The sequence below is a fragment of the Lissotriton vulgaris genome, chromosome 9 (genome assembly GCF_964263255.1).
Source record: "Lissotriton vulgaris chromosome 9, aLisVul1.2, whole genome shotgun sequence".
Lineage (NCBI taxonomy): Eukaryota > Metazoa > Chordata > Amphibia > Caudata > Salamandridae > Lissotriton > Lissotriton vulgaris.
The window spans coordinates 253,236,058-253,251,258 of record NC_141697.1 but is presented as its reverse complement, the minus strand read 5'-3'; the positions used below and the strand labels follow the sequence as shown (position 1 = coordinate 253,251,258).

General features: G+C 51.8%; 1 protein-coding gene across 1 annotated transcript in view; it reads right to left on the bottom strand.

Annotated features, from left to right (window-relative positions):
- LOC147689948 (acetyl-coenzyme A synthetase 2-like, mitochondrial) overlaps nucleotides 1–15,201 on the bottom strand; it is a 230,693-nt gene that overhangs the window by 34,650 nt on the left and 180,842 nt on the right. Inside the window, exon 11 of the mRNA XM_086937480.1 lies at nucleotides 956–1,083. Within this exon, the coding sequence (XP_086793606.1) occupies nucleotides 956–1,083 (128 nt within the window). The remainder of the gene's footprint in view (nucleotides 1–955; nucleotides 1,084–15,201) is intronic.

Sequence of the window (15,201 nt, the reverse complement as noted above, 5' to 3'; positions counted from 1 at the left end):
CTGATCCTGGTAGATATATCCATACCGTCTAACCCATATTACACATTCTGATCCCTGTAGATATACCCATACCATCGAACCCATATTACACATTCTGATCCCTGTAGATATACCTATACCATCGAACCCATATTACACATTCTGATCCATGTAGATATACCCATACCTTCGAACCCATATTACATATTCTGATCCTGGTAGATATACCCATACCGTCTAACCCATATTACACATTCTGATCCCTGTTGATATACCTATACCATCGAACCCATATTACACATTCTGATCCATGTAGATATACCCATACCTTCGAACCCATATTACACATTCTGATCCTGGTAGATATACCCATACCGTCTAACCCATATTACACATTCTGATCTCTGTAGATATACCCATACCATCAAACCCATATTACACATTCTCATCCCTGTAGATATACCCATACCATTGAACCCATATTACACATTCTGATCCTGGTAGATATACCCATACCGTCTAACCCATATTACACATTCTGATCTCTGTAGATATACCCATACTGTCGAACCCATATTACACACTCTGATCCTTACTAATGACCCAACAGTCGAGAGCTAACAAGGCACCTATGGATGCCTTCGGATGGCCTATATTCTATAGCTAATGTTACACACCTGGATCCCTATGGATAACCCCAAAGTGGAGATCTAGTTAGACCGTCTGAACTGTATGGATCTCTCCATAAAAACACTTCATATTCCATCTCCTGTTTCAAGGATCTCATTTAAGATTAAATGATCTCTCCGAGTTAATCCCAAATACAGTGGAGCCAAATGGTCTTTAGACAGAAAAACCTAAGTGTAAGTGGTTAAATCTGTACAGTGGGCCTACAAGAAAGCATCTGTAATGAATGTATTTTAAATGCTGAACCCAAACTGGACCTAAACATTTTAACCAGAAAGCAAGGTCTTACCACAGCATCTTCGATCTCAGCTGTGCCCAACCTGTGTCCGCTCACGTTAATGACGTCATCCAGACGGCCGGTGATCTGGTAGTATCCCTCGTCCGAGCGGGATGCCCCGTCTCCAGTGAAGAAGTACCCTGAGAAAACAAGGCAACATTGTGATGCTTATTAATAATAGCCTCGGCCGTTGCATTCTGTACTTTGAAATATAACCCACTGCGTCATACCCTGCCACATCCCCTATAAAAAAAACAATCTTCAGTAGTGCACTGCGCTCCACACCCTCATATGACATATCAGATTCTAATGTACCACGCTTTACAACAGTATACTGTGTTCTAAGACACCCTCATATGACATTAGATTCCTATGTACCCCATCCTACAGCAGAACACTGTGGCCCAACACACCCTCGGATGACGTTTCAGATGCCAATGTACAAAATTCTACAACAGTGTAGCGTGCCCCAACACACCCTGAGATGACTTTCAGATTCCACTGTACCACTGTACAACAGTGTAGCGTGCCCAAATTCCAATGTACGCCATCCTACAGCAGAACACTGTGGCCCAACACACCCTCAGATGACGTTTCAGATTCCAATGTACCACATTCGACAACATTGTAGTGTGCCCCAACGCATCCTCAGATAACTTTCAGATTCCACTGTACAACAGTGTAGCGTGCCCCAACGCACCCTCAGATAACTTTCAGATTCCACTGTACAACAGTGTAGCGTGCCCCAACGCATCCTCAGATAACTTTCAGATTCTATTACAGGACCGGAGGCTTCAGATTATGCTTCTCAATCTTTACTGCATTGAACACAGCAGCCAATGAAAATGTATATTTTCGGGGGGCGTGGCCAACTGCCGAGCATGGCGGCAGCTTGAAGAGGGAGCTCCGCAAGGCATAACGGCCTGCGCACACATCCGTACTCATATCCGTGATATCGCCCGCTCTAAGGAGCGACATCGGCTTGGGAACGCAAGCGGCACTCACTGATCCGCTCCCGGTGAACATCTGATGCCGGGAAGTGCTCCGTTCTGAGACGGACTGCTGGGGCCTCTAACTGCCCGGCAGCACCGGCCTGGCGTACCTGGCGGACCCGGGCGGAAGTGCGCCCTGCTCGGCTGAGGCGCGCTGACACCAGCCGGCACCTGCAGTCATCCATAAAAAGAAGTGCTTCGACGCTCCATGTCACCGGAGTGAGCCCCTGAGGGAGCGACATCGGCTGCTTTACCCCGGACTGGCTGCGCATATCGCCCACACGCGGAGTGAACACCCTCGCAAGCGGGGACGTCCCTGAACATCGGCGACGCCATTTTTGGGGTGAGAAGAAGATTAGAAGTACCGCTCCCACTGCGAGGTGAGACCGAGTGAGCCGGGGACCCAGCCGCGCACCCACAGATCCGTGCATCGGACGTTCGCCCAAGCCTACCGGGGGGGCGAACGCTGATCCTTGTCCCGTGGCACACAGAAACTGTCCTGGGGAGGCGTTTGTTGTAGAGTCCGAACTACTGGACGGAGCTGTGACCTCTTGGGGAATCCACCCCGGCGCTGCTGCTCAGAAACACAGCGGGAATCTGACGCTGTATATAGGGTGCTCCCTGCCCAGAGAACGCCGGAGACGCAACACAGCGCCGATGATAAGCGTGCTATACCGACCACAGAGGAGCGGAGTGCACACGTGGTGGGCCACACGGTAAAGGCACTGAGACCGGCCTCCTAGCAAGTACGACCCCACGGCCGAGATATACTGGGGCACTGTAGGTAACGGTGCAGGCTACTGCTGACGGTAGGAATCCCGTCTGACCACACATAGCCTGAAGACCGGGGAACGGCGCGGCCCACGGACGGTTCGCGTTGGAAATACAAAGGATACCGGGCTGCACGACAGCGAGCGTGACGCCATGGCAGGCAAAGGCACAAGAAGTACGACGACGCAAGCAAAACTTGATAAATTTGCGTATAGTCAACATGGACACTCTCAGGGAGGCGGGCGCCAATCCTCTGGTGCACCTCCGGACACAGAAGGGACAAGGAAAGTAACCCTGGAAGACATTATGAAAACCCTCACTGAGGTACAAGCAACAGTGGGCACTACTTCCTCCGAAGTTAATTTGCTGAGAGCGGACTTTAAGAAGATGTCAGAGAGAGTGTCCCAAGTAGAGGTGGTCACAAAATCACTCATTGAGGACACTTCGGACCAGCAAGTGGCGATGGAGCGAATGGAAAAGTCACGAAGCAACTACAGGACAAGCTGGATGATCAGGAGGGGCGCTCCCGAAGGAACAACGTCCGCATCCTAGGCCTTCCGGAATCGGAGGGGAAAGGCGCCATGGACCTGTACATCGAAGACCTTATCAAAAACAAGCTACAACTGAAGGGCCTGTCAAACTTTTTCTCTGTTGAAAGGGCGCACCGGGTCCCTGAGGGTGCGGCCAAACCGGGAGCCACGCCGCGGCCTGTCCTGGCTAGGCTATTCAACTTCAGAGATAGAGACGCCATCTTGCAGGCGGCAAGGGTCGCACCGCCTGTAAAAATTCAGAACTCGACTTTGGCCTTCTTTCCGGACTATACGGCAGAGGTGGCCAGGCGCCGGAAATCCTTCACTGAAGTGAAAAAGACGCTACGCGATAGGGGCCTGCCCTACTCGATGCTTTTCCCCGCCAAATTGCGGATTGTGGCCGAGGGAAAAACGTGGTTTTTTGACACACCTGAGGTGGCACGAGAATGGCTGGATGGATGGAGGCAGGTGGGCCAACCCCAGCGCCCGCACAGGGACCACCAGAACCAACGCAACGGGAGGACGACGGAGCACCAAACCAATAGCCCTACAACTGAAGAGGGAGCCGCGGGACTGGACTCTGATCTAGAGAGAGACCCTCTCGACTCAGGCCAACCTGTTAGGGGTTGATTGACTGTGCTGCATATGGACCGGCACGCTTGCAGCCCTTGGGACCTCGTAGCTGATGGAGCTGAGTAGGGCGGGCATTGGCCGATGCCTGTGGGGGACTCACCAACCCCACGAGCAAGTAAGATAGATAGGGATGGGACTAAGCACTCTGCCAAGTTGGGGATGCGGGCGGGACATCGTCCGTGGAGCAGGGGAGCAGGGAGGGGGGGGGGGGGGGGTGGAAAGTTGTAATGTTATGGTTATCGTTATTGGCCATCACTACTTACATAAGGAACACGGTCGCATTGCTGGCCATCCACACCTGGTGCTCCGGCACACATCATTCCACAAAGGTTGCGCCACACTGCTGCACATTGGCGTCACTGGTCTTGAATACAGATGGCACGACAAGAGCAAGCTGCACCCACTGAGGGCGCCCCTGCGCTGACAATGGTACCCCCACTGAAACTGCTTACGTGGAACGTCAGGGGAATAGGGGATAAAATTAAAAGGGGTTTGGTACTGCAAACCATCAAACGCCATGGGCCTGAGTTGGTTTTGCTTCAAGAAACACACCTGGCAGGGAATACATGCAAGGCTCTAGATAGACGCGGGTACACCATGGCAGTTCATGCTGAATTTACTACGGGTTCCAGGGGCACTGGGATACTCATTAGGAAAAACTCACCCTTTCTGGTTCACAGCCACAGGACGGATGATCAGGGACGTTTTGCGGCGCTTTCTGGCCAGTGGGAGGGAAGAACCCTTAATGTGGTGTCAGTATACATCCCCCCGGCGCTGCACTCTACAGCACTGCCGGCACTTGGGCAATTTCTTCTTGATCTTCCGGAGGGTGACATAATCATTGGGGGGGGCTTTAATGCTATAACAGACCCCTTGCTGGACACCTTTCCCACACGAGACCGCCCGAGAGGGGCTGCTGCTCTTCCTAGCTTCCTGAACGCACTGGGCCTCACGGATGCGTGGCGTCCGCTGAATCCCACGGCAAATCAGTACACGCACTACTCCTCCACACACAACAGCCTCTCGCGTATTGATTTCTTCTTCGTTTTAGGGATAGGATTGGGCTCCATAGATAAGCTGGAAATTCTACCCAGGGGCATTTCTGATCACTCCCCAGTGTCACTACACCTTACCACCAAAGAGTCGAAGCGCACCAGAATATATCCGATATATCCCAATTATCTACAGATCCCTGGAGTCAGGAAGAAACTCAAGCTGGCCACAACACATTACTTTACCGAAAATGTGGGAACGGTCTCCTCACCCTCGGTGCTCTGGGAGGCATACAAAACGGTCCTACGAGGTGCAGCCATAGCGGCAATCACTGGGCATAAAAGGGACTCCAGAACTGAACTTGCAAACTTAGAATTGGCGCTTCGCGCAGCGAACACTGCCCACATGTCAGACCCCACCCCAGACACCGCTCATACGTTACACCTCCGACAGCAGCAACATCAGGCTCACCTGACAACGGTCACTAAGGGGCACTTAGGAAACACCGCACACCGAATATATGACGTGGGAGATAAGGCTGGGAGGATGCTGGCGTGGTTGGACAAACGAGGCGGCAGTAACAGAGGGATACAGAGACTATACGATCATGAGGGCCAGATACAGACACACCCGGAACAAATAGTACGCACCCTAGCTCGCCACTTTCAGGGGATATACACCCCGGTACGGTCCGTCACGGAACAGGAGGCAATGGCCTCGCTCGGCCACATCGCTATCCCTGAGCTGTCACACGAAGCGCAGCAAGACCTAGAAACAGACCTGACAGAGGGCGAGATCCAATTGGCAATACAGGCATTACAATCAGGCAAAGCACTGGGACCTAACGGCATACCTGTAGAGTGGTATAAAGTAAGCATGGGTGAATTTTGCGAATCTCGCATTCGCGAATTTTGCGGATTTGCGAACTCGCAATTCGCAAAATCCGCGAATTCTCGTGAATTTGCGGATTTTTTTTTTGTGTGTTCGCGCGGGTTTCTGCCAGTTCGCGAGGGTTTTGTACAATTTCGCAAACGCGAACGTACCTGTCGGGTCGCAAGTTTCGCGAACTTGTTGTTTCTACGTGTCCAGCCTGTTTGGGACACTCTTCTTCATCACTGCCACTCTCTGTCACCACTGCCACTCTCTGACTACTCATGCCACCCTCTGGCCCACCCATGCCACCCTCTGTTTCATCACAGCACCCTCTGGTTGTCCAGTCAGTGTACATTATTGTGGCAAAGCAAGCACACCTTCCCTGCCTCAAGTGACCTGAATTAATTTGGGGCTGATTAATGTGTCACAGAATATTTTTAGGTCTCGCGACCTATCGATGCGCGCAAGCGCATCGAGCGTAGCGAGAATTCATGTGGCGAAAACATCTTCAAACCAAAGGGCTTTCAGCCCCGCGGTTTTCATGCAGTGCCCGTGTACATGCACGCGCATCGCATGCAAGCCCAGCCTCTCCCGCCCCCATCCGGCATCAGGCTTCTCCTCCCCTAGCAGCACTCCTCCCACACCAGCAACTCCCCCCTCCCACACCAGCACCTCCCCTTTCTCTCCACGCAATCACAGCCTCCCCCTCCCACACCAGCACCTCCCCCCTCCCACACCAGCACCTCCCACACCAGCACCTCCCCTCTCTCTCCACGCAATCACAGCCTCCCCCTCCCACACCAGCACCTCCCCTCTCTCTCCACGCAATCACAACCATGCTGCACTGCCGAGCCTGGGCTTTTCCAGCTCTTCCCTCCCACTCTCTCACTCTCCCGCCCCAACCCGACTTGTTCTTGTTCTGAACTGCAGATGTACGAAGCGCCGAGCCAACTGCACAGAAAGAGCCAGTCTCTTTGAATAACAGTCAAAAAGAGCCACAAATGAAAAACAGATCCCTTGAGTCATCTGATCACGTGCAGACGAATGACCGCTTTGGTTTCAATGACCTCGCTTTTTTTGTGGTTCTTTTTGTGCGTAAATATTTGAAACAAAACAATGAAGCAATGGGAAATGGGGGAGAATTCATGTGCTCCATCGGATAGTCAAACCACCGCTTTTTTCCGTGGCGTTTTCTTCGAGTGCACGTACAGGCACGCGCATTTGGCCCATACACTTTCATGGCCATCTGTTCCTGTTCCTAATGGCCCTCCCCCCTCCCCCAGCACAGCGTGTACTTCTTCCTGTGTTGCTGTCTCCCTCGTGCTTTTCCCCCACCACTCGTGTTGCTCTCTCCCTTGTGAACCCAACCCACCCCCCCGCCGCTTGCATTTCCCGTACTTGTTTTTATTTTTGACTAAGAAGTCCACGAGAGTGCATGTGCTTGCCTGATGTCTCCCTTGTGTGCATCTCTCCTGTTCCTCCGTATTGCGCTCTCTCGTATGTCTGCGTCTCTGCCCCCATTCTCTCCTTCACAACCAAATGCTTCTCTCCCCTACGCTGTGATGTTCTCTTGACTGTTGCTGTCTGCCATGTCTGAATTTTGCCCACTCCCTGTGTTGCTGCCTCCTTCGTGTACTTCTTCCTGTGTTGCTGGCATTTGGCCCATACACTTTCATGGCCATCTGTTCCTGTTCCTAATGGCCCTCCCCCCTCCCCCAGCACAGCGTGTACTTCTTCCTGTGTTGCTGTCTCCCTCGTGGTTTTCCCCAACCACTCGTGTTGTTCTCTCCCTTGTGAACCCAACCCCCACCCCCCCCCACCGCTTGCATTTCCCGTACTTGTCTTTATTTTTGACTAAGAAGTCCACGAGAGTGCATGTGCTTGCCTGATGTCTCCCTTGTGTGCTTCTCTCCTGTTCCTCCGTATTGCGCTCTCTCGTATGTCTGCGTCTCTGCCCCCACTCTGGACTGCGCACTTCGAAGATCCTTTGCAGAGTGTAAACGAAAATACTGCATCGTTTAAATGCATTATTTTCACATCATAGCAATACGGTACAGCACCATTAAAAGCGCATAGCAGGCTGGGATAGCTTGTTTTTTACTTGGGCAGCGTTACTTTCGTTTTGCAGGTTTCAACAAGCATTCCCATAGCCAATACGACTCGCATTAGGAAAGTGTAAGCTATTGGCTTTGTAAATAACAATGCTATTAATTTCTATATTTTCAATGCCAACACATATTAAAAAAATAATTGTCATTTACAATACCAATAGCTCACACTTTCCTAATGCGAGACCTATTGGCAACGCCAGTGCTTGTTTTAGCTGGCACCTGCTTCCTTAGTGCTTCCTGATTAGTGATCTTTTGCACTTGCTAAGTGCTTTCATTGTTGCAAAATTAGTTACAACACCTGCCCTGCCCCAACTGACAATAATGAATTAGGGGCTGATTAATGGATTTGAACTTCCAGCCTGGCTCCTGCTTGTCTCCCTTAGCTGTAATTCAGGACCTTTGTGGCATATGTGTAACTATTCTGAGGTTCAGAGCAGGGTCACATAATAGTTGAAACTGGCAACTGAACTCTGGAGGGGCCCCTCAGGAAGCACTACAGGAAATGGCTACTAATGATGAGCCTGAACTTTTGAACCTGGTAAGTAGTTTCAGTTTTGCTAAGATCGTATTTCTGCAATTTTGCGCTTATTCGCGGGGCGCGAAGTTGTACTGGGAAGCCGCAAACTCACGCGAACAGTGCGAGCAAGCCATAAAATCCGCTGCTCGCGGATTTGCGGATTTTGCGGGAGATTCGCAAATCTCGCGGATTGCGAATTTACCGAAAATCAGCAAAATCCGCAAAATCCGCGAGCGAAACGGATTTTCCGCCCATGCTTAGTATAAAGCGACGGCCTCGGTGCTGGCCAGACCCCTGTTGGATATGTACACTGAAAGTATAGAGAAGGCATTGCTCCCACTCGACCAGCGCACGGCCACGATCGTGGCCATTCCCAAACCAGCCAAACCACCAACTGAATGCACCTCATACCGACCCATTTCCTTGCTCAACATTGAAGCGAAGATATTGGCGAAACTCCTAGCCAGTCGCCTGACCCAACACCTACACACTTTGATACACCCCGACCAGTCGGGTTTCATGCCTCACCGGAGCACGGCGCTGAACCTGCGGAGGCTACATGGGGTGATGGCGCGGGCGCATCTTCTTACGGACCAAGCTGTGATACTATCCCTGGACGCCAGGATGGCGTTCGACCTGGTGGAATGGGAATACTTGTTCGCTTTCCTGACCCGAATGGGCTTCGGCCCAAAGTATCTTGCATGGGTGCGGTTACTGTACACATCACCGGTCGCGCAGGTAGTCGCGAATGGTCACATTTCACCACCATTCCCACTGGGGCGAGGAACTAGACAAGGGTGCCCGCTATCGCCCCTTCTCTTTGCATTGGTGCTGGAACCTTTGGCAATCCTGCTCAGAGCAACGCCACTGTTCCGAGGCATCACCTGGGAGGAAGGGTGGGAGGATAAAGTCTCCCTGTATGCAGATGATATGCTGATCTACATGGTCAATCCCACCGAGGGGGTCCCTGCCCTATTGGCACTGTGCGATGAGCATGGCAAGGCGTCGGGATATACCCTGAATTGGTCCAAATCCATAATATACGTGCTCAAGGGCCCGGCCCCATTGTTACATGACGACTGTCCCCTAAAGATAACGTCCACCTCCTTTAAATATCTGGGAATTTTCGTTACTACTGATGCTGCGGAATATTATACCAAGAACTTGCTGCCACCTCTGGCACGCCTACGTGCGGACGTTAAATTCTGGGCTACACTGCCGCTGACCCTCCTTGGGCGGGCGGCGCTATATAAAATGATGGCTCTCCCGAGGTTTCTCTATGTGCTTGAGAATTCCCCTTTAAACAAGTCGCTGCACTGATATCCAGCTTGCTGTGGAGCAATGGCCCAGCGCGAATAGCGCATGATAAATTGGTGAAGGGCTGGTATGAGGGAGGGATTGCATTACCCAATCTCCAATTATATTATTGGGCGTCCCAACTTAAAATAATTAATCACTGGATCCACACCCCACGGGGAGACCCCGCATACAAGGCGGACTGGTCACAGCTGGGAACAGACGGCATGCTCGCAGTGCTATACAATTACTCGCAAGTTAAGAACCTACTCGGTCCGACATTTCACACGGCGACACTATGGCACACAGCACAATCGCGTCTGGGTTGGAAGGGGAAAATCACCAGGTTAACGCCGTTGTGAGACGCTAGAGCGCTGGGAACCTTAAGGTCCTGTAAGGGATTCACACAATGGGACAACATAGGGATTTCAGTGGTGGTGGACCTTTGGGAAGGGGGCACGGTGCTTGCATTTTCCCAACTCCAACAACAATATGGTTTAGGCCCCACTGAGACATTCAGATATGTGCAGATCCGACACGCGCTACTACAGGCAATTCCACCTGACACCACACTCCCAGACTCGTCACCACTGGAGGACAGGCTACTGACGGATTTTATGGAACAAAAGGCAACCTCTCTCACGTATAAAAAACTAGTTAACAACTTACCGGACCCCACACAGAAGCTTAAAGAGAAATGGGTTGGGGAACTGGGTGAGATGGATGAGACGGAATGGAACGAGGCGCTTGCATCACCACGAGAGGTAGGCATATCGGCCAGGTTCCGCTTAGTGTAACTCAAGATTCTACACCGCACTTACTACACCAGAACACTTCTACATAAAATACAGCGGGCGCCGCACCCATACTGCCTCAGGGGCTGCGGGGAGGAGGGTACTCTGCTCCACACTTTGTGGGATTGCCCACGAATCCAAGACCTATGGAGGCAAATTATGCGCACTGTCTCCCAGGCCATGGAAGTGTCAGTCCTGCCTGAACCCCGTAAGTGCCTGCTAAACATTTGGGACCCTAATGACCTGGACAGGTATGGGCAGCTGTGGGTTACGTTGGCTGTGACGGTGGCCAAACGAGACATAGCGCAAAAATGGGGTGCCCCGGAACTGCCTACGGTAGCTGGGTGGATCAGGAATATGGACCTCCTAATGGTGAAAGAGAGGGCAGTGTATGTGCTACGGGCTTGCCCCCGTAAATGGAATAGGGTGTGGACACCATGGAACAAATATAGAGGAGAACCGTGTGCACCATTGCCGGAAGGCGGGGATTCGGAGTCTGAGGAAGATGAGGACTAGATGGAGTGGGTCTACACACTGAGTGCTGGTGTGTGCCGGGAGGGTGCAGGGTTGCAATGTTACCTTGGGAATAGTACTGCACATGTGTAATGGCCGACTACTGACTGTGTAAGGAAATACCCATTGCCAAATGATGACCTTAGTTGGGTTTATTGTTTTTACTTTATCTAAAAGTTGAAATGTTAGGAGCGGGTAAACATACCAAGAGTGAAATACTCATGGACTAACGTGTGGAAATATTATGAAGGTATGACACAGACTGTATATATCAGTTACTAATGACTGCTCCATGCCCATATCAAGGTGGCAAACGTTAAATGTTGGAACACGACATGTTTTTTCCATTTCTCCTGATTGCAAATACCACTGACATGCAAATGCGATCTACATATGTTAATGTGAATATGTCTTTTGCCATCCTGACAATAAAGATTTTTCAAAAAAAAGAAAATGTATATTTTCACAGTAACCGTAAAACAAAACTTCATTTCCCATGAGTACACATGAGCATAGGCACGCCCCCACGGTCCATAAGAACCCCTTGCGTGCTCCCATCATCCTCTTTCTTTGCTGCTCAAGTCAGAGTTAAGTGCACCTCCCCTTTGGTCCCCTCACTCTGCTTGTTGTTTGGGGTTTCTTTGGGGTTATTGTACTGATTATTGTAATGACGGCGGGACGATCCGCTATTTAGTGTGGTTTCAACTGGTTTAAGCATACATTATTGCGCGTAATTACTGAAGCGCTAATGCACTTCTCTTACCTTTAACATAACACCATAACATGAGTATTTGTAAAGCGCACGTTCACCACTACGGGCATCTTGGCGCTGAAATAACAGATGTTTGTTGTTACCCAACTCAATGGTACTCATTTTATCGACCCCAAATGGATGAAAGGCTGAGTGGACCCGCCGGGATTTGAACCTGTGACCATGAGGTCGAACACAGGCCCCTGCAGTAGACGCATTAGTCCACTGAGCCACCAGACCCGGCTACGTGTATACTTGCAGAGCCGATCGATTGTGATTGTGGTGGCTCCCGCGGGAACACGCGCTTCTTGAGCGCCGACATCTACGGTCTTTGACCGGCAGAGGGGCCGCCGCGCACCTCAGATGAGCCAGGTACCGGCAGCCTGAAGGCCCGCAGAGGCTACCCTTGTACGCCCCGACGCTCAGGCCGGGTGGCTCTCGGCCGACGCGCGCCCCCAAAAACGCTGACTAATTGGGCTAGTTTTTGGTAGGATTAGTAGCGTTTGGGCTGCACGCCTCGGCGTGATTCCACGGCTTCCTGGAACGCAGAATTCGATCGTTCCACGCACCAGCTGGACCCCTTGTGAGATCGCCAGTGCTATTGAGCGCCTTGGTTGTAAAATAACTGTGGCCCAGAGTGTGCACACGCTCAGGGAGTTGAGGGGCCCAGGTCACTGACCTTTGATTACAGCTTTGCTGAGGGGGTTTGGGAAACGTTGCCAACATATTCATTACACCAGTGTGCTTGAGCTGACCCCCCCCATTACCCTGCCAAGTGTGCAATCCCTTGAGTGTTTTGCCTTGTCCACAGTGAGTATGTTCACCATGGAAGATTGGGTGCGGTACCCGGATGAAGAATATGCTGATGGGGAGGAGATTGTGGATGGACAGCAGGAAGCTGTTCTAGAGGACAATATAGTAGAAGCATTGGATGCCTCGGTTCAAGCTTCAGTGACTCGAGCTATGGAGACGAAAGTCCCTCAGACAGTGCAGCAGGCACTTGCGGTGGCCCTGCGTCCCATAAGGAAACAGCTGGAGGGTTTTGCAAAACGCCATGGGTATGAGGGGAAGAAGAAACAGAAGCAAGCAGCCTCTTCTTCCGCCACAGGCTCGGCCGGGCAGACACAGTGGCCGCATGCACAGTCCTTGGCCTCCCTGCCAGCAAGAGGATCTTCTGATCGCCCTTATATGGGTGGAAAAGCGAAAGCTAAACGCCCAATTTCAGGGGATACTGATACCACCACAACAAATACGGACACAGGTACAGACACCGATACCTCGGAGGAGCACCCACCTCCTCCAAAGAAGGCCAGAGTCAATCCCAAGACGGCGGAGGACAAGGTGGTCAAAACATTTAGCTTTGACCCTTCGGACATAGTTCACCCTCGGTCTTCGGACTGGGTCCCGCCCCCGGCAGTCTCCGAATACCTGCACGAGAACCTCAGGAAGAGCTTCAGTAGGGAGGTTCGTAACCGTTTGAGGTCAGAGTGTCCGCGCCCAGAGATTCCGGATAGTGTGGCAGACACTCCGGAGATTGATGCAAGCATGCTTACATTTTTGAGGAAATTTTCAAAAGATCCCAAGAGGGGGTTGGACAGGGCTTGGCGGGGCTGCCAAGACAAGATGCTTGACGTCGTGGGGCCCCTGGCGAAAATACTGGAAATGGCCCTGAAGGCCAAGGAAGGAGCGGAGCCAGTGGATCCGGATATCTTGGCGGGCTGGGCTAAGCGCGCCATTTGCCTAGTTGGCAACGCAAACTGCGCAATCTCTTCGGAGAGGCGCAAGTCTTTATTGCTCAGGATGGACAGCAACCTGACGGAACTTGCGGAAGCGGAACCAGGACCCCTGGCTGGGGGTTTTCTGTTCGGTGACAGATTCGTTAAAGACGTCACAAAATATGTACGGACATTCACCGCCTTAGATAAGGCCCAGAGTGGAATAAAGCGAGCTCTTACTCAAGGGGTTTTACACAGGGCCGGGCGAGGCGGGGGTCGCTCGTCAGGCAAAGGATTCCAACAAGGCTCCCAGCGTGGAGATTTTGGTCGCGGGCGTGGAGAGTGGGACTCCACCCGCGGTGGAACCTTCTACCCGTCTAAGAGAAGATTCAACAGAGGACGTTTCCAGTCGGGAAACAATAGAGCGAGATTCAAGTCGCATCAGAAGTCCGGTGAGTGTCACAGATGTTTCTCTTCTTCCGTTGGGGGGGCGCACGCAGCACTGTCTAGCACAGTGGCGAGCTTTGACTCAGGATGCGTGGGTGCTGCAGACCGTCCAAGGGTTTCGGCTGGAGTTCTACTCCCGCCCGGCGCAAGCGTTTCCCCCGCCACCTCTCCATTTTTCCCAACTAGATCACAGTTTCATAGGCGAAGAGGTGGCAGACTTGCTGAAGAAAGGCGCGATCGCTCAGTGCCAGAGAGGTCCTCGAGCTTTCTTCAGCAACGTTTTCCTTGTCCAGAAGAAAGGGGGTGGCAACAGGTTAGTGCTCAACCTCAAGGATTTCAACCAGTACCTAACTTACAACCATTTCAAAATGGAAGGTATTCATCTGTTAGCGGATTTGCTGCAAGAAGGGGATTGGTTTGTCCGACTGGACCTCAAGGATGCATATCTCTCTATACCGATTTTTCCTCCACACCGCAGGTTTCTACAGTTCCTGTGGGACAACCAGTGTTACGAATACTTGGCTCTTCCCTTCGGTCTCTCCTCGGCTCCCTGGTGCTTCACCAAAGTGATGAAACCAGTGGTGGCATACCTCAGAGAAAGAGGGGTACGACTGATCATTTATCTAGACAATATCCTGCTCATGGCGCAGGATCAGCACAATCTTCAGCAGCAGCTGACCATGACTACTTCGCTACTCCAAAGCTTAGGGTTTGTAATAAATTTAAAGAAGTCTGTGATGGTTCTGACACAGGTAATAGACTTCCTGAGGTTCACGATCAACTCCCAGACAGCGCAGCTGTGTCTTCCCCAAGTCAAGTTGAGGGAATTGAAAAAAGAGATAGTGAAGTTATTAGAAAGGCAAGTGGTCACTCTCAGGACGCTGGCCAGAGTAGTGGGTATACTGGCATCGTCCATTCAAGCTATATTCCCGGGGCCCCTGCATTACAGGGCCCTCCAGCGCCTCAAGATACAGCATCTACGGAGGGGGCTCTCGTACACCGACTCTGTTCCCCTATCGGAGGAAGTACGAACAGAGCTGCAGTGGTGGCTAAGCCACGTGGATGCCTGGAACGGCAGGGCGATCTTCGGATCCCAACCAGAGGTAGTGATCGAGTCCGACGCCAGCAGGTGGGGCTGGGGCGCGCGCTGTGGAGAGGTTTCTACAGGCGGCAGATGGTCGGCACAAGAGCTCGAGTTGCACATAAATTGTTTGGAGCTGCTGGCGGGGTCGTTTGCGATTCGCACGTTATCCCCGAGGCAGACATCTTGTTGCATCCTCCTCCGTTTGGACAATGTGTCCGCGGTGAGGTATATCAACAAG